This window comes from Pantherophis guttatus, chromosome 2 (assembly GCF_059756535.1).
Source record: "Pantherophis guttatus breed Tessera chromosome 2, ASM5975653v1, whole genome shotgun sequence".
Taxonomy (NCBI): Eukaryota; Metazoa; Chordata; class Lepidosauria; order Squamata; family Colubridae; genus Pantherophis; species Pantherophis guttatus.
In genome coordinates, this window is record NC_142064.1 from 219,270,508 (window position 1) to 219,295,954 (window position 25,447).

Below are 25,447 nucleotides of genomic sequence, written 5' to 3' on the forward strand. Positions count from 1 at the left end.
CAGGCTAGAAAGTGGGAGTTCTAACCCTGCCTTAGCCATGAAAGTTGGTTGGTGACCTTGGGCCAGCCACTCTCTCTCAGCCCAACTCATCTCACAGGGTTGCTCTGGGGAAAATAGGAGGAAGAAGAAATATTAGATATGAGAGGTCCTTGGTGCTCTTTGAGCTTGGTTGCTTTCTTTCAGGCATTTCATTACCCAAACTAGATAACATAATCAGTGCTAGAGGTGCTAGCACTGACGATATTACCTAATACCTAAAACAACCAAGATCAGGGAACACCAAGGAACCCCCCTCCCATTTCAATCCTGAGCTACAAATATTCTCCTTTGTTAGTATTAGATATGTTTGAGTGGTGTGGTGGCCTAGAGGTGGAGCTCTCACCTCATAATCAGGAGGCTGTGAGTTTGATCCTAGGTAGAGGCAGATATTTCTCTCTCTGGACACGATGACAATATATCTGCTGAATATAACTCCGCATTGGTGACAGGAAGGGCATCCGGCCAGCAATCACTCAGCTCCATTCAGTTGCCTATCCCGCAAGGGATTATGGGGTCATTAAAAGATGATGATTAATATTAGAGATGTTTGCCACCTTGAGTTGTTTACGAAAATAATAAAGATGTGATATAAATAAAATAAATACAGGGAGAAATGTAATCTTCTATGCATGACAATAAGGTCTGCATTTGCCTTCACTCTCTGTATCTTTTGGTGCACCATATTAATGGTATAAATGAATGAATGAATGAATGAATGAATGAATGAATGAATGAATGAATGAATGAATGAATGATTGTTATCATGAACTGTAAAATACATAGTAAAATAGGAACAGACATTATTTTATGTATTACAATATTTAAATTATGAGTACATCTCTGAATGTTTTACTTCACACCCATCTAAGAAATAATAATGGTGAAACTAAATTGTGCAATATTGTTTAACATAATGCAAAATAAAGTAAGGCTGATAAAATGTTATTCTGTCTCTATTTTGCTTCTGCTGTAAATATTATTTTTTCCAGTTTCATTACAATCATTAATTGACAATGATTCTGGATGTTTTACCATTTTCCCCATGGTTTTGTTTTTATGGTCCTTGTAGAAAAGAGAGTTTGGATGCTAAAAAGGGGGACAAACCAGACGGTGAACCAAAGAAGTCCAAGGATACTAAGGTACTTAAGATCTGCTCTTCCTTGGGTAGAGGTAGGAGAAATACCTAGATCGGACATCCAAGAAATAGATATAGATGGAGGCTTAAGAGAGGAATGGGGGAGGCAAGTCAAAAAAACAAACAAAAAAAGCATAGCAATTGAAGTATCAAAGCAGGCAAGAGACAATTGGTAGGTGATTTCCTTTTTTTCTCTTTCTTTATTGTTGTTTTTGACTTGCTTTTCCTTTTCCCCCTCTTTCTTTTAAAGCACAGCAATTAAAGTATAAGCAGGCAAGAGACAATGGATGGATGATTCCAGGGGTGAAATCTATTTATCTTCCCTACCGGTTTGGAAGTGTATGTGCTGCGTTCAATTTTGGACCCTCTGCGTATGCGCAAAGCCTTCTGTGCATGCTCAGAGGGTAAAAAACAGGTTACTTCCTGGTTAAAACCAGGAAGTAATGATGTCCAGGGGCAGAGCCTCGTGCTACTGCCGCTACCGGTTTGCCCAAACTGGTGCAAACTGGTAGCATTTCACCCCTGGATGATTCCTTTTCTTGGCTGTTGTTTTGAATTGTCTTTCCTTCCTTCCCCCCCTCTCTCTCTATTCTTTTTTCTTTCTCTCTTTTTGTAGGCAGGTGACATGATTAGAAGTTAGACAGGAAAGAAAGAAAAAGCTTTTTAATATAGGGTGATATGATTAAAAGCTAGAATAAGTGATAGAAATAATGAGAATATTAATGTATCATATTTTCATTTGATAAAATGAAAGTAATAATGAGAAATAGGTGGAATTGAATAAATGATAAACTGTAACCTAATATATATGTGTGTTCTTATGGGAATTACATAAGTCGATTGAATGTAAGAATAATGTTTAATTTGATCAGTTTTGTTTGTATTGGAATGTATGGCACCCAGGTGCCACACTGCTCATGCATTGATTTGACATTTTTATAAAAAATAAAAAACTTGGGGGAAAAAAGATCTGTTCCTCCTTTATAAGGAAGCTCTTCAGCTCAGGAATACACAGATACCCATCTAATCCTAACAACCTTGTCCTCTGTATTGACTCATATTTATTGGATCTCCTTGTGATAAGTGTAGAGGGTAGAATGGATATATATCGTAGCTGGCCCTGATTTCTTCTTAATGCATATTTAAATGAAGATTTGATTCCCATTTACATCCTGACTTTATAATAACAGGGGTCCTTGGTGGTCTCCGAGCTTTATAGTAATGGGCTGCCAGATGTTTGTAAGACTTCATCTGTCTCAACAATAATTAAGTGAAAGCGTTTGGTTTGGAAAAAAATTACCAACTGTTTGAGTTAATGATAGAGATATTAGATTATCTCTAGTATAGATTCTGCAAGACACTCTGGATTAATATTAATTTCATTCATTTATTTATTCAGCCAGAATTCTTGATTTAAAAAATTGTAACATTGGGCATTTCCAAATGAAAGAAACAAATGAAGAAGTGGCCTGAAATTAGCAAGCTGTACCAGTTTATGCTGCTACTTTCCTCTTTTTGAAATGTTTACTTTTCTGTTACTTGAGGTTACAATCAATGAATATGGAGAAGAAGAAGAAGACAAAGATCCGTATCCAGCTTGTGATATCCCAGGTATCAGCTCACTTTTGCACACTGGCAGAAAGACTTATTGTGTCAAATGTGCCATAACATGAAAAACTCCAATTTCATTAACATGGTTAAAAAAAAAAGATTTGCATAAAATATATAATAGTGCCGAATTATAAGATTATATAATTTGAATTGTAAATCTAATGTGTGTATACACACACCGACATACACACATATAAATATTATCCCGAAGCTATGCATTTTCATTCTAAGAAATGCAAACAGTGTCCATTTGAATGGTGCAATTATTTCCCTCCATTATGGTCCCATACTATTCTCAAGAGTCCCCTGACTTTTAAAAAAGCCTTTTTTGGGGCTGGGGAAATGAAAAAAGGTCTGAAGATATTCTAGCACTAGTAATCCTTGGTTTACATAATCTTTATAACCAATCTAATATCTTCTGCATACCTTTAAATTGGATAAAATATATTCAGCCACGAACACCATCAAAGTTATTCCTGAAATAATTTCTTCTTCCCCAAAGCAAGACCCTTCTTCCTGTTGTATTCAGAAACAAAAGGCCAAATGGCTAAAATATATTTCTGGCTTTTTCTAGCCTTAATTAATGAAGAAAAATATAATATAAAGGTTAGAGTTGCAATGGAATCTGCAGAGGATTTCTAACCAATAGTAATTCTAACCAATAGTTAGAAGCCATTATATCACCTTTGTACAACTTAATGGTTTTACCAATGAATAGATTTCAAATTGTCATTCAGACCAACAAGATATTTAAATACATTACCATTCCTAAACTCCAAAGAGTGCTGATATTGGCATGTTTCAGTGCCTTCCCAACAGCTATTTTAAGGGCAAATATAAAAGTTCCCGATGAGCTAAGATCGTGCCCTTGTGGGAAAAGACCCACAAGGTGAAGTTCCCAATCAGTTCTGATTGATTTCAGGTTACAACTGCTCCTGTCAGACTAATATGACTCAATTTCCCCAAATGTGGAAAATTTCGCTGAAATTGTTTATACATTGTTTTCACGATTTTGATGATATAGGTGGAATTTTATGTTTGTTTTTCATCTTACTTGAAATAGAAATTGTTTGATTTCTTTCTTAATCTGTTGAATCCTGGTCAGTTACTCTAATAATGAATTAACTAATTTTAAACTCAGAACAAGGAAGGAGCAGGTTGCCGAAAAGCACTGCTGTCAGCCAAAGCTATAGAGAAGCTATAGAGCTAATTTCACATTTTTTCAGCATGACAATGTAATTGTACTATATACTGTTGAGAAGTTCCAGAAATGTTCTGTCAATTAACATTTACATATATATTTATATTTAATGTATAGATCTTGCTGGCTATTTTGAACATGGAGTTTTCTCAGAATTATGTTTTAATTTACTTTGTAATAAATAAAGTTTCACTATAAAGTAGGTGAAGAGGAGGAAGAGGAGGAAGAAGAAGAGCCAGAAGTTCCTGCAGGTCCCCGACCCCGAAGAATATCTGAACTTAATATGAAGGAGAAGATGACACCAATTCCTGAAGGCAGCTCCTTCTTTATTTTCAGCACTACAAACCCGTAAATAACCTTTTAAAGCATATACCTTGAAACAATTTTTTCCCCAAATAAAATAATAGCACATAACAACTAAAGATTCTGCTGATTTATCTAGCACAAGATTGAACATATAATTAAATATTTTTTTAACATGGAATTTGTTTTCAAATCGAACTCCTAGCAGGATTGTGAAACATTTGTGTTTTAAACATGCCAAACGAGGATGCTTTAAATGGAAATGTTGCAAATTGTGCTTTAATATTATCCAACATATAATAGCTTTACAATAGAAATCATGCAGTGTTCTATTACATTTATAGTTTTGCTGAATTATCAACACAGTTAATAAAGTAACCGATTTCCACATTAGTGATATTCAGATGAGCATTTTTTGCCTTTGTTTATAATTCAGAAATAATTAACCTGCCAGTCGTAACATAATATTCCATTTTCTTTTCTTGTTCTTCAGGATTCGAGTGGGTTGTCATAGATTAATCAATCACCATATTTTTACCAACCTCATTCTTGTCTTCATCATGCTCAGCAGTGCTTCCCTTGCAGCTGAAGACCCTATTCGCAGTCATTCTTTTCGTAATAATGTAAGAAAAAATAGATTTTACAATCAATCTGTATGTATGATCTTCTTAAATTGTGTCTTTCAAAGTGGACTAGTCCATAAACATCTCAAAAGATGGCACCATGTAGCTCAGGTGTGTGTGTAAATGTGGCTGATCTTTAAAAAAAGCTAAGTAGGCTTGATTTTGAATGGCGTTTGGAAGTTGGATACAAACTTAGACACCATAAGGAAATCCCAGGCATATAGTAGACTTGAAAGTTGAAAAACTTTCCATAAGACTCCCATAAGAAGACAGTATTTTTAGAATGTATATATGAATATATATACAAAATTGTAAATTCTAACATAAGCACTTGTAAATAAATGTCTCACTGTGGCATGTTATGCTTTGCAGATACTTGGTTACTTTGACTATGCTTTCACAGCCATCTTTACTGTGGAAATCCTTTTAAAGGTAATTAATTGTTTATTGATCCTTGTTAACTCAAACACAACTTTAGCAATAAAGTCTGTTACTTTTTGTTTACCTTCCATATACTTATGCAGATAGGATACTTTTTATTAACTTTTTAATATACTTTTCAAATCTTTGGGTGCATATAGAAGTTCATTTTTATCATTACATCAATTTGCCAGTTTATTTTAACCCTTTTGTTTTTAAAATCTGTCAGAAGAAGGAAAACATCTCTCTCTATGATGGATTTCCTTCCTTCCTTTTCTCTTGTTTTTTAAAAAAAGAAAGATCATAAAAGAACTTAAAATTTTCAGAGGGAGAACATGTTATTTTTCATTACTTTTTTGTGAAATAGATTTACATAGAGCTAAAATAGTATATCACTATGTTCTTGCAAAGCACTGTTATGCTTTTCAAGAACATATATCACTATGTTCTTACAAAGTATAACAGTGTTTTTCCATATTTTAAGTCCAGGAGTATGCAACCTTTTTGCAGCCAAAAGGTACAGTTGGCCTTTGAGGAACATCTCTGCAAAAAAGTGGATAGGACCGAAAGTAAAAAATAGTTATGATGTGATTATATGATGTGAACATATGGTTGTTTTTGAGATGTTGATATTTTAATTTTATTTAGTAATTGAGTGAAGTTTGAAAATGCTGTAATATAGTATTAGATCAAGATTTCTAATATTAACAGAGGGAGCTCCTTTTTCTTTGCATTCTGAATGATATAGAAAGCAACATACCGTATTTTTCGGAGTATAAGATGCACCTACCTTTTTTGGAGAGTAAAAGAAGAAAAAGAAATCTCCCTCTGCCTCTGAGCAATTTTGCCTTGTTGCAGCAAACATCCTGCTTTACTTTCATTTTCGTTTTCAGCATAGCCTGATTAGCACAAGGAAAAAAAAATTGCTCCAGCAATTTAGCTCTTTGCAGCAACCAGCAGAGCCCTGCGCAAAACAGCTGAGAGCAAATCAGCTGAGAGTCGGGAGGCCAATCCAATCAATTTGTGCTAATTAGGCTGTGCTGAAGCTGAAAGGAAATGTTTTTTCTTGCTATTTGCTCGCAAGGAGGTAACTGCTGGGAGGCAGAGGCCAAAGGGTGGGGGCCAGTGGGTGGGCGGGGCTACATTCGGTGTATAAGATGCACCTAAATTTTCACTCCCTTTTAGGGGGGAAAAGGTGCAGCTTATACTCCGAAAAATACGGTACATCCTCTGCAGATATCTTGTAAAGAACCTATAAATGATTCAAACTCTAACTGTTATGTTTTCAGCTGACTGTGTTTGGAGCCTTCCTTCATAAAGGGTCTTTCTGCAGGAATTATTTTAACTTGCTAGACTTGTTGGTAGTGGGTGTTTCCCTTGTGTCATTTGGCATTCAGTAAGTATGGTTCATTTTGTTTTTTACTTTATTCCTTTATGACTTGAATATAAACAGTACTATTTCTCCAATCATATGGAAATTGTCATATCTTGTGGGCTTAGCATCCTGTATCAATCTTGACGGCTAATAGATTGCATTCCCTTTCTCTGTATTTTGAGAAAAAGAAGTCATAGGTATTTTGCAATATCTAGAATTCTATTTCAATAACTTAGAAATTATTACAATCTAGATGAGTCCAGATTTTCTATTTTGATCACATTTATTCAATTGTACTGGATATTGTCTATAATATATTTCACATTGTGTTGTCATTTAGGGATTATATTTATTTTATTATTAACATTTTAATTTTACTGTACTTTTATTGTGGAACTCCTTTGAGGGACAAATAAGAGGGATGATTACGAATGTAAAAGAACAGACCAAAAGGAGGATTAATAGTAGTCTTCAATTTATAACAGTTTGTTTAGTGATCGTCCAAGACACTTATGACTGTTTTTCACACTTGCGACACTGTGACCACCTGATCAAAATTCAGATGCTTGGCAACTGGTTAATGTTTATGATGGTTGCCATGTCCTGGGGTCATGTAAGCACCTTTTGTGACCTTCTGACAAGCACAGTCAGTGAGGAAGCCAGATTCACTTAACAACCATGTTATTAACAACTGCAGTGATTCACTTAACAACTATGGCAAGAAAGGTCATAAAATGGGGCAAATTTCACTTAACAACTGTCTCGCTTAGCAACAGAAATTTTGGGAACATTTGTTCTTAAGTCAAGGACTACCTGTATTGTTGTGGTTTTTATTATTACTGTAAGTCATCTATCATTTGTAGACTAAGGAATAAAAATGCAAATATTTTTATTATTTTCTATACATGTATTACCTAAATAAATAAGACAACAACAAAAATTGAGGAAATTTTTTGTTTTGTTTTTTTAAGTTTGGAGGGGGAAAAATTGTGTATCTATTAAAAACCTGGATGGGACCAATTGTGTGCTGCCATATACCTCATTTTATTCATTTTACTTAGGAATTAAGTATTAATGAATGGCTTACTAAGGTGTTATCCATTCCAAGAGATTCTTTTGCATCAAGGAGATGTAGAACAAGAGGGGAATAAAAACCTATCAGTATTTTTTCTGGAAACAAATTAAATTTTAGAATTAATGGGCTGCTATATGCATGAGTATTACTTAACTTTATTATATTAATTGAGTAGCATTAAATCATGTCAAGCTAATGTATTATTTATTTTACTTTTCATCTAGATCAAGTGCTATATCAGTTGTGAAGATTCTGAGAGTTTTAAGAGTCTTAAGACCATTAAGGGCTATTAACAGAGCAAAAGGACTTAAGGTTTCTATCTGAATTTTCTTTGAAAAGTGCATATTCCGTTTATAAATAAAACTATAGTAAGAGTCTAATATATCAATTGCCTCAACAGAGATTACCTTAAGAATGCCTGGGGGACTTTTAGCTCAAATAAATACATCTGTATCATTTTGAGCCTCATATTTCTCAATTGGTTTTAATGATGTCTTTATTTGTTTCCAAATATTTTTAACCAATAGGCTTTTTGTCATATATTCCTGTATTTTCTCTTTTGTCTTGATTTCTTCATAATTCTCATTTCTGAATTCCAGTAGTGGTTTGGTTGTACACCCATCAACTCATCCTATTTCTTGAACTTTAATCCTTGATCTTAGCTTATCTAAAAGAGATGTTAATTTCTTAGTCTACCTAGGAACGAAATCCTTTTTTTCATATCTTCTAGCAATGAAAGTTTGAGATCCTAATTATATTCCTTGGGAATACACCTTGTTGAGCTCAAGTTCAAGAAATTTTGTTTTAGACATATTTAATATTACATTATTAGCTTCTTTATATGCTGTTTATGTGTATATGCTGTTTAATAGTGAGAATGCATTTGTGGAATGTAAGGTGTCTTTTTTCTATTGTGTCCCTATTCTGAGTATAGAAATAGTAAGGTATAATTTAAAATATCAAATGAAATCTTTTATTGATACCTTAAAAATGAAGTGCTACTTTATTAAGTATAGTGATTACATACCAAGTGAAAATTGAACTGATTCATTCTCTCCCCCCACACCCCTCTCTCTTTCTCTACAGCATGTTGTTCAATGTGTCTTTGTTGCCATTCGAACTATCGGTAATATCATGATCGTTACAACTCTACTCCAGTTCATGTTTGCATGTATTGGTGTCCAGCTCTTTAAGGTAAGAACAAGGGGAAAAAATCCAGAGCATAGTAAAACCAAATGATACATAAAAATTGCTCTTGTAAATCATTCCTCATGAGGCTTGTTGAACTTCTGCGGAGATACTTGAACATTTTTAAAATAGTAATGGTGCTCTAGAGTCTATCGCTATGCTTTTTTATGCACAGGGAAAATTCTATCGATGCACAGATGAAGCAAAGCAAAATCCTGTGGACTGCCGGTAAGAATATTTTCTGCATTTTTAAATTTTTAAAATCTGCATTTTTAGATAGCAAAAAAACTTTTGGGTCTCCAAATGTTGCTGAGAAGCAATATAGTTCCTAAAGTTCAGACTTGTGATGGAATATAAATCTTCAAGTAGCTAGTAGACCCCAAAAGGAACTGAATGTCATCAGTGGACCTACGAGGGAAGCATGCAGTGTGGTATCCCAAGGTTCTGTCTTGGGCCCAGTACCCCTCAATATCTTGGTGCTCTCTAAGCTTTCTTGTTTTCTTGCAGATGTTTCATTACCCAAACTAGGCAATATTATCATATAAATAGAAACACCTCCAAAGGTGGAAATATTTTAGTGAGCTATAAGATACCCCATTATTAATTAGGGTTACTAAAACATGCAAAGGATTGTCATATGTGCACTTTAAGAAACATAGAAAGAAATTTTAAAATAATTGTCAGTTACCCTAGTAACTTTTTTTTTTCCCAACTCATTTCAATAGGGGAATATTTATTGTTTATAAAGATGGAGATATGGACAGTCCAATGGTGAGAGAGAGACAATGGCAGAACAGCGATTTCAACTTTGATAATGTCCTTACTGCTATGATGGCTCTTTTTACTGTTTCTACTTTTGAGGGCTGGCCTGCGTAAGTGTATCATTTACAAAAGAGTTTATTTTGTTTTGTTTTGGCTAACCTTTTCAGAGGTGATTGATTTCTTTTCAGGAAGACTATGGCTGGGATTCTTAGAAATACTATTGCCTTGTTGTAATGAGCATGTACCATTTTATAGGTACAATATGTTACAGAGCTATACTGTTAATGGAGCAGGGAAAATGAACATCTACATTTTAAACAGACTGTAAATATGATGAAAATATTTACTAGTCCATTACATTTCCATTGTTGATGCTACCACCAGGATGACAGCTCACTTTGCAAATAATATTGAATATGCTTTGAATCATACTTTAGTGGCAGGCATCTTGCCCTCTTGTTCCGTGACCAGAAAAGGATCTTCCTTCTAAAATATACCTTTGAATATTGAAACCAGAATTAGAAATTGCTGTTTTCATGATGTTAGAATCCATTGTTCATTTGTCTTTAATATGCAGGCTTCTTTATAAAGCTATAGATTCAAATGGAGAGAATGTAGGACCGGTCTACAATTACAGAGTGGAAATCTCTATTTTTTTCATCATCTACATCATTATTATTGCTTTCTTCATGATGAACATATTTGTTGGCTTTGTCATTGTCACATTCCAAGAACAGGGAGAACAAGAATACAAAAACTGTGAACTTGACAAAAATCAGGTAATAAAGCAGCACCTATTTAAATATTATAATCAAATATATAATGATTTTCAGAATTCTAATTTTTCCTTCCTTGCCATTACTAAGCAAATTTTGAGCTACAGATCCAAGAGCCAGTTTTAAGCATTGAATTTAACAATTACATTGTGACTACAGTCTAGTTCCACTATATGTTTGGAATGGATCTTTCCTTTTGGCCCTGCTATGGGATGTAACTATTGATACAATGGAACGAATGGATTTGTTTCTGAAATAAAAACTTGAATCGCAGACAGATAGTTCTGGACAAGATTGCAGTTCCTGTTTATGATGTTGATATTTCTACTATTTTCAGCGTCAGTGTGTAGAATATGCTTTGAAAGCCCGGCCGCTGCGTCGATACATTCCAAAAAATCCTTACCAGTACAAATTCTGGTATATGGTGAACTCTGCTGTCTTTGAATATATCATGTTTGTCCTCATCATGCTCAACACCCTTTGCTTGGCTATGCAGGTAGGAGTGAAACAAAGTGCCTCTTTTCCTAAGGAAATTGGGAATGGTCATTTTATTTTACAATTAGTTTGTTCCTCTCACTTTATTTAGAATCATCCTCTATACTTGTTTGTTTGGAATTATCCTGCACGTGATTAGCATTTCCTACAGATTTAGGAATACTGCAAGATGGCACAGAGAAAAGTTTCAGAAAGTATTCCTGCGTGCAACAGTGGATTTCATGTTTAGTTTTGGAATTTATTTATTTTTTACTAAAATCTTAAGAAAATTACTTTTAATTTTAGTTTTATTATTTACAAGAGCTGTAGTGGCGCAGTGGTTAGAATGCAGTTCAAGTCTTGCCAGGTTCAAGGTTGACTTAGCCTTCCATCCTTCCGAGGTCGGAAAATGAGGACTCAGATTGTTGGGGGCAATAGGCTGACTTTATAAATCACTTAGAGAGGGCTGTAAAGCACTGTGAAGCAGTATATAACTCTAAGTCCTATTGCTATTGCTACAAGAATATGTTAAATCATACATCAAAAGCACAATGTCTGCTCTATCGACTGTGGAATGAAGAGTGGTGTATACCATTTACTTGTATCCGCTTCAACTTGTTTCACAGCAAATTGGAAAAAGGGAGAGGCAATGATACTTTTGGCCACATTTATAATTGTCATCAAATTCTCCAGGCCTCCCTATAATTGTTCAGAAAGTCTGTTCCATAAGGGATTTTTAAAACACTAATAATAATAAAATACTTCCAATAAAACTTTCTTGCTTTCATTCACTAGAATTCAGGATTGGACATTTAATTGAAATGAGAAACTTTTTGCACAGGAACAATGGAAGCAAAATTACAAGCCTGAGTAATGAGGACTTTCTAAATTTCCCTATGTAACAGCAGTTGTGTATATTTAATCCTTCTATTTGAAGCAGGCATTTAGTTGTGTGCTTCTTCCCTTCAACCAGTCCTTGAACGAATGCTTAACCATTACCCTGCCTGGGTTCATAATTCATACTAAGATATCATATTTGCTTTAGGGTTAGAATGTCTGTGAACCTATCCATCAGTGAACAAGGGGAACGACCACTGAAACCACTGAAATATTACAGTGTCATAACCCCAAGCCCAATCTTTTGCATAGGGGTAATCCTCAATTTACAATATTTCATTTAGTGACTGCTCAATGTTACAACAGCACTGAAAAGGTGACTTATGACCATTTTCACACTTATGACCATTGCAGCATCCCCATGGTCACATGATCAAAAATTCAGACTCTTGGCAACTGACTCATATTTATGATGGTTGCAGTGTCCTGTCCAGGGGTCACCTTCTGACAAGCAAAGTCAATGGGGAAGCCAGATTCACTTAACAACCGTGTTGCTAACTTAACTGCAGGGATTCACTTAACAACTGTGGCAAGAAAGGTCATAAAATGGGACAAAACTCACCTAGCAACTGTCTCACTTAGCAACATAAATGTTGGGCACAATTGTGATGTAAGTGAAAGACTACCTGTACTTGTCTGCAATTTTACTGCAGTATGAAAAGGTAATGCTTATATTATGATGTCATAGTGCACACTTTAATAATTTTGTCTCATCTTGGCTTGCTACAGGCATTAATGAACCCAGCCACTGTGGTTTGTAAACCATTGCTTATGGATTGGGGTTATATATGGATCAAGCAACTCTGGTTTATTCCACAAGCCAAAATGAAAAGAAATTGCATTTTAGCACAATATATGAATCCAGCCAATTGCCAGCTTCCAGTTTAACACTGGTCAAAGCTAGTCAGTTCCTTGGTACAGGTTTTACCTGAATTTACATGCTATGCCGGGCATTGTGGTTTCTTTAACAAATAACATTTGATTAAAAGAAATCATGACTTAATGTTAAGATAGCTTTTGAGAATTGCTTAAAAATCTTGCTTAAGAGCAAACTTAATTGCATTACCGTATTTAATATCTTTGATATTGATATTTAATATCAATATTAGTGATCTTTTTAATGATCTGGAGGTAAAGAAAAATTGGATTTAGGAAAAAGGGTATTTTTAAGATAAAGGGAAGGGTGACTTAATAAATGTTGAGAGCAATTATTTCCTAATATTGGGAGAAATAATAACTTGTTATAGGGAACAATAATTTACTTTGATGTCAATATGCTATTTCACAGTAAATTTAGAAAGAGACAACAAATAAATGCTATTTGTAGCTGGGCAATAAGAGACTGCCATATGTTTGTTTGTTTATTTATATTTAATCTCACTTTTATTATTTTTTATAAATAATTCAAGGTGGCAAACACAGCTAATACATTTTCCTCCTCCTATTTTCTCCACAACAACAACCCTGTGAGGTGGATTGGGCTGAGAGAGAATGACTGGTCCAAAGTCACAGAGCTGGCTTTTGTGCCTAAGGAGGGACACACCATCTCCTGGGCTTTAGCCTTTATGCTACAAACTTCTCCTTGTGAAGTATTAACAACATAGGATTTCATATTAATCCTTTTAGTACAAGATTTGCGATAGGGTGTTAGAGATGTATTGTTTTGTTTATTTTGATTGCCTGAAAAAATATTTAGTTATATTAATAAATTTCTCATTTGTTTTATTCATAGCACTATGGACAGTCTAAACTTTTTAATGATGCAATGGATATTCTGAATATGGTGTTTACTGCAGTGTTTACTGTTGAAATGGTTCTGAAACTCATTGCATTTAAACCGAAGGTAAGAGATTATGTAGGATTTAATTAGCATTTCTTTTTTAGTTGCTTCTTTTTAATTTACAAGTATTTTTTGCTTAGATCACACACATAAGTAGGTGAATGTAAGTTTTTCATGGTTAATCATGAGAAATACAGTATCTTCACTGGAAATCTTAAATCTGATAACAGTGTTTATGCAACTGCAGGAAATAAAATGTAGAAACTTTTTTTAAAAATGTATTGCTGGTAATATATAAATAAGGAGTATATTAATGTTATAAATCCACTATTTTTTTCTGATAGTTCTGAACATATATTACATTCCCAAATGTCAATGTCAAGGCATGTTTAACTATTGTAGTACTATAACACAAAACAGGCAGTGTTCTTATGTCACATATTTCAGAGATTTTTAAAATATATTTTGGGCAAATAGAACAGGCATATGTTTGTAGGTAGGCACTGACACATGTTGGAAGCAGTGTACTTATGAACAGTTTGCAAATAAGCAAATGGACTCCAGAAATTTAACATGACTTTTTTTTCAAATTCAGTAGTTTAACATTCTCAGTTATTATTCAGAAATAACAATTTAGATTTAAGCCATTATCAGATTTTTATTTTGGTTATGGATCGAATCTGATCCCAGGCTTTGTAGATGCATAATAGTTTCGGACATTCCTCATATAGTGAATTATACTTTGAACTAGGAGTGAAACCATGTCATCTCTCATAACTGATGAAAATCTGGTCCTCCAATATCCACCTGCTGAATGAACCTCCATTAGAAGACAGGCTCTTCCATATAAGGCCACCTATGGAATCAGAATGTCTTTTGAGCCAAGAGTCTCAACTTTGTCAGTAGCTGGTTGAATTTAGGAATTCTTTTCCAGATGGGCATACTCAGTTCACAGAACTCATCGGGGGTTTAGCCCTGCAACTAACCAATGAGGGAGTGGGGGACAACATGATGCTTTATGCTCCAAGCCATCCCACTACTTGTTTTCCAATTTAAAAAAGCTGAATACCATAAATTATTTGCAAAGTTCATGAGGTCATGAAAACCAAGCATTCTGTAACTAAATATGGAATTATTTTCCCTTGCCATTTTGTATCAGATTTGTGTGCCAAAAAAGAAAAGATACCTAGTAAGTAATTTCATCTTCGATTATTGCAGTGATGAAGGTTATGAGATGTGTGATGCAAGTTTACTTGCTGTGACTTGTCCATATATTGCATTTTTCCCTTTTCCAGAATCATCTCGATTTCTTTCACTTGTGTTCTTATTTGTATTTGCTTGCTTTGCCCCTACACATTGCTGAAAACAATATTGAGCATGGGAAAGGTGTACCTTGATAAATATGTGACATGCAGTTTAAAATTCCAATAATCTTATAGTGACTTAGTAAGACAGGGAGGGGCCCATTCAAGTATTTTCTGGTTAAGGATTGGCAAGCATTTTGGAGTGCCCAGAGAATTTTATTTTTAAAAGAGTCATATAAACTTGTTTAAACTGCCACTGGATCTGTGTGTTGCCCATTAGTTTCACACTTATCCTTACAATTTCTTATATTGTATGTCAAAGTGACTTTGTTCAATTTGTAATACATTTTGGACATTATTAATCATACACAATATCAGAAGGATCATACTTTAGTGCTAGGATGCTTGCTTTCAGGCAGAAGATCTGTGGTTTAATCCTTAGCCCTTCTGAATAGATTTGGAGAATTTTCCTTTTGGAAACCTTTCAAAACTATTAGACAATATCACATAACTGACCCAAACTGTTCCTACCCAAAGTGCAGCCATCTTTGTAGGAAGCTCAGCTACTACCAAACTGTCTTTGAAACTGTTGGCAAACTCCAACTATCCTGGCTCTATTTTAGGTTAAAACTACCCTTTTCTAACCTATGGCTGAGCATAGGTGTTCTAACCATTAGCCCTACCAATGATGAGTTAAGCACGCCATGTGAACACAGCCAAAGTTTAGAAAAAACCATACTCAAAAAAAAAAAAAAAAAAACCAAGACGGAAAATGGTCTGGCACTGTGTAAGCCATAGCGATCCTATCTACATGGTGAGATTTGGAGTGATTCTGCTTAAAACATAATTCTACACACAGGACACTTATTGAACACTTCTTTATTTATGGTTAGTGTTACAACATATTAGTTTGCAGAAGTAAACTAATTAGAAGCATGAAATTATAATTAGATTTTAATATTCTCCTCTGAATTGTCCTGCCCACCAGCATTTTACACAGGCAGCCATTCTTTCAGTATATGTTATGAAAGATGCATTTGGGCAGTGAAAGATGACTTGTGAGGGAGGCTATCAGGTGTCCATGAGTATTCCAACAGCTTAAACTTGAGATGGCAAACTGGTGTCCTTGGGCAACATCAGTTGGATGGGGCTTGTGGTAGTTCTCATCCATAACTATAACTACTGTAGAAGTTGATGTTAATTCGTAGTGAAGCCTCTTTGGAACAGTGTGGAGTGCAGATATTCTTTGCTCATACTGTCAGTACCCTATGTCCATATTTACAACATAAATCATCTGCTGCAGAACTCTGTTGGCACATGGCAGTGGTATCATGTCACATATAAGCCTTTCTCTTTAGTAGGCAATATTGTTTATTCTCTTCTTATGAGGCCACAGCATTTTTGTTTGACGTAATTTCTGTTTATGAAAAAGTTAAACAGAAGTATACAAATATTCTGACATTTCATATGTAATTACAAACATTTGCACCCTGCCTGCTCTGTTCAGGGCTATTTTAGTGATGCCTGGAACTCGTTTGACTCCCTCGTCGTTCTTGGCAGCATAGTAGACATCGTTCTCAGTGAAGCCGATGTGAGTATTTCCCAGCAAACACCCGCAATCCCACTGTGCTGTTTTTCTCTCTCTCTCTTTCTTTCTTCTTCCCCCAGCTCTTTCTTTACCTCTGTTTTCCCTTCCCCCTTTTATTATGTTATTTGGACAAGTCACAGAACTTTGGATATGTTCTTAGCTCCAAATGCAGGACAGACATAATTCATAGTTTGCTTCCCGTTTTCTCAGATTTGAGATGGAAAGATGCAGTACTGGTACATTGTGTTTCTGTGTTATAACACTGTCCTTTTCTTCTCTTTCTTTTCTGTTTCTGTTTTCTCGTGCTACTGAATGCTTGTCCTAACAGCACTATTTCACTGATGCATGGAACACTTTTGATGCCTTAATTGTTGTTGGTAGCGTCGTTGATATTGCTATAACCGAAGTTAATGTAAGTAACCCTATTCTCCCCATACAAAGTAATGGCTGACCATTTAGCATCAGGGTAGAAAAGAGTAGTTGGAAGAATTATATATCCTTTCCCCTTCTATTAAGAGATGGATTTTTATGCCTTGTATGGAAACTGTCATTCTTACAGTAATACCTGTAGACTGTGCCCCAAAATTAAAAGAGGAATCATGAATTCTAGTCACATATTCCTATGACAAAGATTTCTAATGGAAATTGAGATATCACATTCAAAAGACCATATGGTCACAACTGCACAACATAAGTTTCCTCAAGCACAATGAGTGACCTCTTTGATGGGTCACAAGTTGCATAGACCTGATTCAGTTTGCTATCCATGAGACATCTGCATCATTAGCAGAGAGCTATATTTGGGACTGGGGACCAAGGTGGAAGAAAGCGAAGAAAATTAGGTTGTACTGCAAACAGAAAAAAATGATATATTATCCAAATTTTAATAATCGTATTTTATAAATGGCCTCACAAATTCAGTAAAGACATTTTATAACTAGAATTATAAATTTTATTGATACAGGAGAGCTTGCTTACAATTAGAGTGTAAAGCTCAGCTGTAAGCTTTTCAACATAGATGTTTTTATGTTATAAATCTATATCTAATTATTTATAATCTCTCAATACCATTTGTCCAGGGGAAGGGAATACTTAGCAAGCTCCAAATTACTTATATGTGTCTGTGTACACGTACACACATACCTTTCTTAGCTATTCTGTTATAATACTTTTTTAAATCTAATCTTAAAATATTGAATTGAGAAATTCACAATATTAAGTTGCGTATACCAAGAACGGTCTTGGTATAGATACAATTTTGGATAAGCTATTTAGTTTCATCTTGCTTCATCCTTAATCCAATAGTACCTGAAATTTCCTTTAGTGAATTCAGAGCACTCAACTCAACTATATCTGGATTTGGAGACATGCTAATATGGCTTCTGATTTGTACAAATAAACTATCTGATTTGTTGAACAAAAGTAGATCATCTTGGGAAGTTTGAATTCTTTTTTTCTTCTGCTCGCTTCTTGACACAAGAAGATCAGGCATTTGTTTCTGAACTCAGTGTTGTACATGTCTACATTTCATGGTGTGTGGCTACAATTTATGTACTATATTTTTTATCACTATGTTTTTTTCCAAAGAACTCAGAATTGTGGGAATAAACTTTCTTTCATTATTTTATCGTCATACTGTAAAGAGAGGTGTGACTGAAATATTGTGATTGTTGAAATTAATCCAGGATTAAACTCAAAATCCCTGAAGTTTTGTATCCTGCTTTTAAAAGAGATACTCAGACAAGAGATTCAAATTTTGGCTGCAAAACTGATGGAATATATTGAAGAGTTATTGTGATTATCTATTTGGCATGCGGACAGTTGATATAAATCCTTTAAATAGTTTCAGTTGTCCTTAGGAAGTATGCTTACATTTAAAAAAAACCCTGTGTCTGTACAAAAGCTGGCAAACAAAGAGGTTTTTATTATAGCTTCTCCAGAATATACTGACCTAGTGATGACCTTGAAAGAAATAGGCAAAAACCATTCTATAAACAAAGAGGGCTGAAACTTTCCTTAAGTTCTGGGAAGCAAGGTAGTATTCAAATGAATTCTGGCAGGTTCTTCCCTGATTTCATTGGAACATAAGACAGAGAAGAAGTACAGATAGTCCTCGTTCACTGACTGCCTTATTTAGCAACTGTTCAAAGTCACATCGCTGAAAAAAAATTGCTTAGTGACCAATCCTCACATTTATAGCATTGCAGCATCTCATAGCTATCGACTGCCACTTGGGCTCTTTGCAATTGGCTTATAACAAAAGAGTTACTAGATAAGGAGGAAGTCTCCATCATGTAATGTTTTGCTTAATGACCATGGTGGTTCACAAATGGGAAATAAGGTCATAAGCCAGTCACAGACACATGATTTTCTGCTTAGTGACTGTGGCAGTTAAGTGACCATAGTTTCTGGTCTAATTGTGATCGCTAAGCAAAGTGGTTTTGTGTCATTGATCTGTTAAGGACCTATGCCTCATGTTTATTTGGGGCAATTGCTTCTTTGATTTAATTGATCAAACAATAATGAGCTTCTGTTAACTGGCTATAAGGAGTAAGCAAATGACTTTGACCGAGATGTGTGAAAAGGGTTACATAGACAGAAAGAGCTGAAACTTTTTTTAAGTCCAAACAGCTAGATAAGATTCAGAGGCCTCTCAGATAGAAGCCTCCCTAACTCACTGAACTATAAAAAGAGAAGATATAGCACAATCAGACTTGCAAGATTCTATTGTTGTAGCCAATAGAAGTACTTTTAGCCTTCTTGTGGAGTTGATTTCCTACTCTGGTTTTATCTAGTGGCGCTGACACTAGTTTTCATGTTTGTTTTATTTTTAAGAGCTAGCTCTAGTTATCTAAAACAGTATTTCTCAACCTTGATCACTTTAAAATGTGGACTTCAACTCCCAGAATTCATAGCATAGCTGGCTGGGGTATTCTGGGAGTTGACATCCACAGGATTTAAAGTGTCATGGTTGAGAAACACTGATCTAAATGATTCATTCTGGATTATATACTACAGGCTTAAGGTGGTGAGTTTTTTTTGTGAAATTTATGTTCTGAAGTATAAACAATTAGAAAATATATTGTCTCTGTTTTATTCTTGGACAGTCAAATAGCTGTGGTTGTGCCAGATTTCCAAAACTAGTATTAGCAATTAGTTAGCCTTTTTACTTGGGAAAAAAAAGTCAAGTGTTTTGGAAAAATCACTATGGACATACTTATCTTTATAAGAATTTATGGTAATGTTAACATGTCAGGCTGAGAAATAGTTTGGATGGCTATTTTAAAAACATGTTCATTGTTTGTTTACACTGTCTGATTCAGTAGAACAAAGTTTAAAATCAAGATGATATGAAAGAAAGAGGAGGTTCATATTTATGTATTCAATGGTATTTACTTTGAGTGATGGATTACCAATCCTTCATAAAGCATGGAGGGATGTTTGCTATGAGATACGATTCTTGTCAAGTAAGAACAATAAACAACTCATTGCCAATAAAATCAGATTTTTTTCTTTACATGGGGTCGCAAGTAACCACAATCCCAAAATATGCATAACATGTGATCAGGATCAAGAAACATCCTCTTGTTGTACCTTATTTCTTTTTCTTCCTTGGTTACTGTTGGGTGTTGGTATTTCAAAGTGCATGACTGTCTGTTGTTCCAAAATACATAGACCTGTTTTCTATATAGCAACCCTTTGATTATATTTCCTCCCAGGTTCCTTACCATCCTTGATTTCTCTCTTTTGGACATGTTCCACTTTACGTGTGTCCTTCCTAAAATGTAATGATAAAAACTTTATTCAGCATGCAGTCTGAACAATGTGGAACATCAAGGAATATTGACATGTTTTTAAAACTAAAGCTTTATATTTGTTTCCAATGTTGTCTTCAGCACTGAGCACATGACGAGATTTCATGGGCCACAATTACAGGAAGGTAGATTTCATCTGAAATTTAGGAGTAGTAGGAGTAAGAAGTTAAATTATGGAATCCTGATTCTATTAGATGTGCTATTTCTCTGCTGAGGCCTTTCAAGTATACCAGCTATATTTTGAGGCAGTTCTGCACAAGATTTATTTAGCTTTAACAATTTTGTGCCACTTTTCAAAATTATTTTGTGATTATGTATTTAATTTATATCCCAACTTTCTCCCCCGAGTGCATTCAGGCAGGGCAAGATGGCAGAAAATCTTGTCCCCTTTAAAACATGCATTGCATTCACAACTGACAGAAAAAAGAAGAGCGTTTTGGTTGCATGCTTGGAACTGCCTTCTTGATATTTTTCATATGTGCCTGCACTCCCTATTCCAAAGATGTCTAAAAGCTCAGAGACATAAATGATGTATTCAAAGAAACTACAAAAAGACTTTAAATTCATCCAGATATGAAACTGAAAACAGAAGCTACAAATAGATACATGCAATCAAAAGTAAAATACGACACAAGATTGGAGAAGAGGATTTTTATTTATTTTAATTTTTTTAAATGTGGATCTTTACCTACAGATGTATTATCTATCTATCTATCTATCTATCTATCTATCTATCTATCTATCTATCTATCATCTATCTATCTATCTATCTATCTATCTATCTACCATCTATCTATCCATTCATCTAAATAAATGTGTATACCTTGCAATCCAGTGGTATTACAAAATATATGACATCTATAAATCCAGCAGGTTAAAAAACCTAAAATTATTTTAGTAAATTCATTTCCTTTTGGCAGCTACAGCTATCTTGTGAAAACAGGATGCAACATTAGCAATATCAACAGATACAAGCCATTTTATTAGAACTCAAATTGATATCAGTTATCTGTAAAACCAAATGTGGAGATTAGATAATAGCACTCCTTACCCTTGACAAATAAATAGCATGTTCATGATATCACACTATTCTCTCCAATAGTAACAGACTAATATTTTATAGCATAAAGGGGGAAAAATGAATGTTACATAGCAGGCACAAGTAATCATTCCTCCTTATTTTATTTCTAAACATCTCTCCTGCCTTTTGTGTAGACAAGATAAGTATAAGAGATGTGTCATATTTTTTTTGTTTCTAAAAATAGGTTTACAAAGATTCTTAAAATCCACATAAAAGGACATTACAGCATATTGACCTGTAAAACTGTAGGCTGAGATGTTAATATACAAAATATAATGCAAAATGCAAACACAAAAAAGTTGTGGAAGAGTCCTTGGAGACATATTTAGACATTCAAGTAAAATCCAAGTTAGAGCTCTTCTTTCATCCTAACACTTTAGGCGCATTCAGTCCTTTAAAGCAGTAGTTCTCAACCTGTGGTCCATTGTCCCCTAGGGGAGCATGATGTTGACACAGGGGGTCCGTGAAGGCTTGAAGAAATTTATGATTTAAATCTTGAGTTAAGTCTTGGGGGCCTGTGGCCATGGAACATGGCCACAAAAGATATTTAAAAAGCGTCTGTGGTGAATAAAAGTTTGAGAACCACTATTTTAAAGACATAGTAAAAATAGAGTCATGTTAGCTGATGGTAGCAGAAATCAGAAGAGACACTTCACAAAAGCTTAAGACTTTTAATAAAATATGTTAGTCTGAAAAGGTGCTACTAGACCCGTGATGGCGAACCTATGGCACACGTGCCACAGATGGCACACGGAGCCATATCTGTGGGCACGTGAGCGTTGCCCTAGCTCAGCTCCAGCATGCATGCGCACACCAGCTAGCTGATTTTCAGGCCTTCTGGGCCACTGGAAGTCGGAAAAAGGGCCATTTCCAGCCTCCAAGAAAGCCTCTGGAGCCTGGGGAGGGTGAAAAACGGACCTACTGGGCGCATGTGTGTGGGGGGGGGAATGAATTATGGGTGTGGGCACGCGCGACACCCTCCCTCACACTCCCCCCACTTTTGGCACACGACAGCAAAAAGGTTAGCCGTCACTGTACTAGACTCTTGATCATACCTTTGTCAAGAAAGAATGGTTGTCTAATCTATAAGAAGATTATCCTGAGAAAACATGCATTAATATTCAGGTTTGTTGTTTAAAAACAACCCCCAAATAATCAAACACCCCCAAATGATCAAACAGTAAGCATGTAACAGTAATTCCACGCACGTATTTTGCTTGCCTGTGGGATATGCCAAATACAGTAGTTTTCAGTGGACATACATATGTTCAGTGGACATACAAATTTATGTAGTCAGATTACAAAGTGATCTAACTGCTTTTGGTAAAATATTTTAATAAAGTAAGGACCAAATAGTCTATTTTCTTAGCAAGTCTAAATATTAGGAGTCTGTACCTTATGCACATTAGCCAGTAATTAATTAGCATGTTTTCCCATTGTAACTTCATTGCTGTAACAGTTTATATTCAGATGGCTGGCCATATGAAGCAGAGATTTGGGAATTTCTCTCACTATCTCTTGACTTTTATCTTTATTACCATTGCAATTAACTCACTCTGTGCCCTGTAGTCTGTATATATTTATGTCTCTCAGTGCAAGAAAATCATATTTGCTCTCAAGTAATGGTAGAGCAATAGTTCACTCTTTCTCCTAAGAATGTGGGAACAGCTTTTTTTTTATCAAGTCAAAGACATCTATATCTTCTGCTGTCCCCAGGAACCAATCAAATGTTCAAGATGTTAAAGCAACCTTTTATCTCAGTTGTTCCCAATCAGGTGGTAATTTGAATTCCACAGAGAATGGAAAGCCCCCATGGATAGTAAATGCTATTAGCCTTATCATCCCAGAATGTTATTGCCAGCAGTACATCTGCTCTGTACTATGGCAATATGCTGCCTATGCTTCATAATGATTTCTTGACCAATACTCATTTGATAATACATGCAAACATTGTTATAAGAACTGTGTTTCTTGCTCCCTTGTTGTTGCATTTGTGGTTTCTCTTCCCTTTAAAAATACAATCACACAACTATTAAAATTTCAAAATTTCTCAGTTCCATATTGTCTCTTAAGAAACAAAGTTATTAACAGATCGTCACTGGAACTTTTTATTCAGTTTTTATTTTCTTCATTTAATTTGCTGTTGAACATAGAACAACTTATACTGCTCTCAAAAAATGCTTTTGTAGGATAATATAGATTAACTTTCTCCAACTTCATACCTTACAGAATTACCTGGATTGCAAAATGCACAATTCCCAGATTGAATTTGGGGATTTGCAGTTCCATCATATCTAGAGGGCACAAAGGCAGGAAAGGCAGGGATAGACTGTATTTATTTATTTTTTATTTTATTTAATTTGTATACCATCCTTCTCCAACAGGACTCAGGGCGGTGAACAGCTACGGTAAAAAATAACATATAAAATTTAAAAGCAGTTTAAAAGACATTAAATAATTTTGGCCATCAATTTAAAACAACCCAGTTAAAACCAATTACAAATTAAAACCGAAAGGATGAGATCAAGCCAGCCTTGCTAGATGAAATAGATGTGTTTTCAGGGCCTGACGAAAAGTCCGGAGGTCTGGTATCGTGCGTATCTTTGGGGGTAGATCGTTCCAGAGGGCAGGTGCCGCCACAGAGAAGGCTCTCCCCCTGGGGGTCACCAGCTGACATTGTCTGGCCGACGGCACCCTGAGGAGGCCCTCTCTGTGTGAGCGAACTGGCCGGTGGGAGGCTATTGGCGGCAGAAGGCGGTCTCGTAAATACCCCGGCCCTAAGCCATGGAGCACTTTAAAGGTGGTCACCAACACCTTGAAGCGCACCTGGAAGACCAACCCTGTAAAACAGGGACTTATCTGAAGCTGATAAGCATTTAGAACTCTGTACTATGAGAAAATCAGAATAATGATGAAAACTGAAGCATAATTTTTTATAAATCATGAATTATCATCTGCCCTGGGTCTTCGGAGAGGGGCGGCATATAAATTGAATAAATAAATAAATAAATCCATCTAATTCAGATGTGCCTTTAAAGTTACCAACACAGTGTTGTTTTGTTCAGACAGAATGCCAAGTATTCATCTTAGACCATATCCCTACTTGTAAGTTCACCATTCTATGAAATATTCACAGTCAGTGAATAACTTAATAGCCCTTTGTCAAATCCTATTCTGTTATGAAGCATTATGATAACCAAAACAACAGTATTAGAGTTCAAATATCAAATACAAAATAACAAGTTTCAAATACCCTCGAGTTTTATAGTAAAAAGGATAATAATTTATATAGAGAGGCACCATTCTTTTCTATTTCACTTTCTCTATTCCTCTCTTTAAAACTTCTCACCTTAAAAAAATTGTGATAGTGTTACTTCTATACCATCAGCTCCCAACTTGGTTAGGATAACTACCCACAAATTGGAGACTAGTGGATCAATAGAACTTTTCCCTACCTGATGGTTTCCAGATGCATTGGAACTCTGAAAATTACACAAATGTGGTAAGAAATTGGGGAGCTGTGATCCCAACAGATGTGGAAGACATCATTTGGGAGAAAGATGATTTAGAGGGAGACCTATCATGATAGTCAACCATGATCAGATAATTTAATAATAACAAAGTGTATTTTACTACAGTGGAACATCACATTTTGCACAGCCCTGTCAGTAACGTAAATGACTAATGAAGGCATAGGTGAAAAGGATTTTTTTTCTTAATCAGGATCATATTAGGAAACTTTAATTTGAATTCTTTTTTCCCCTCTTCACAGTATCGTCAAGTAGAATTATTTTTCAGCATCTTTACTTTGATTTTAATACATAATGTTCTTAATTTTTTAAAGCCAAAGCCAAGTGAAACTGTCACAACTGATGAATCTGGGGTAAGATAGCAAACTAACCCCAGTAATTGTACCTCTACTTCAAGTTTATTCTTTTTATTATTCTTTCCTCCACTGGTTTTTTTATATTTGTCCTAAAAAAATGTATGCAGTGATTGA

The 25,447-nt window shown here is 35.1% G+C and overlaps 1 protein-coding gene across 19 annotated transcripts in view; it reads left to right on the forward strand.

Annotated features, from left to right (window-relative positions):
- The window catches only part of CACNA1D (calcium voltage-gated channel subunit alpha1 D), a 240,478-nt gene that overhangs the window by 163,201 nt on the left and 51,830 nt on the right, over window positions 1-25,447 (forward strand). For 3 of the 19 annotated variants that reach the window (XM_087887843.1, XM_087887844.1, XM_034437079.3), the window contains exons 17-32: window positions 1,109-1,178; window positions 2,719-2,785; window positions 4,187-4,334; window positions 4,783-4,912; window positions 5,285-5,344; window positions 6,622-6,728; window positions 8,007-8,094; window positions 8,869-8,976; window positions 9,146-9,198; window positions 9,696-9,842; window positions 10,310-10,511; window positions 10,846-11,004; window positions 13,612-13,722; window positions 14,819-14,848; window positions 16,471-16,554; window positions 25,292-25,330. In XM_087887843.1, coding sequence (XP_087743969.1) covers window positions 1,109-1,178; window positions 2,719-2,785; window positions 4,187-4,334; window positions 4,783-4,912; window positions 5,285-5,344; window positions 6,622-6,728; window positions 8,007-8,094; window positions 8,869-8,976; window positions 9,146-9,198; window positions 9,696-9,842; window positions 10,310-10,511; window positions 10,846-11,004; window positions 13,612-13,722; window positions 14,819-14,848; window positions 16,471-16,554; window positions 25,292-25,330 — 1,603 coding nt within the window. Of the gene's footprint in view, window positions 1-1,108; window positions 1,179-2,718; window positions 2,786-4,186; window positions 4,335-4,782; window positions 4,913-5,284; window positions 5,345-6,621; window positions 6,729-8,006; window positions 8,095-8,868; window positions 8,977-9,145; window positions 9,199-9,695; window positions 9,843-10,309; window positions 10,512-10,845; window positions 11,005-13,611; window positions 13,723-14,818; window positions 14,849-16,470; window positions 16,555-16,879; window positions 16,964-25,291; window positions 25,331-25,447 lie in introns of all 19 variants that reach the window. The other 16 variants (XM_034437031.3, XM_034437137.3, XM_087887839.1 and 13 more) reach the window with 9 other exon arrangements.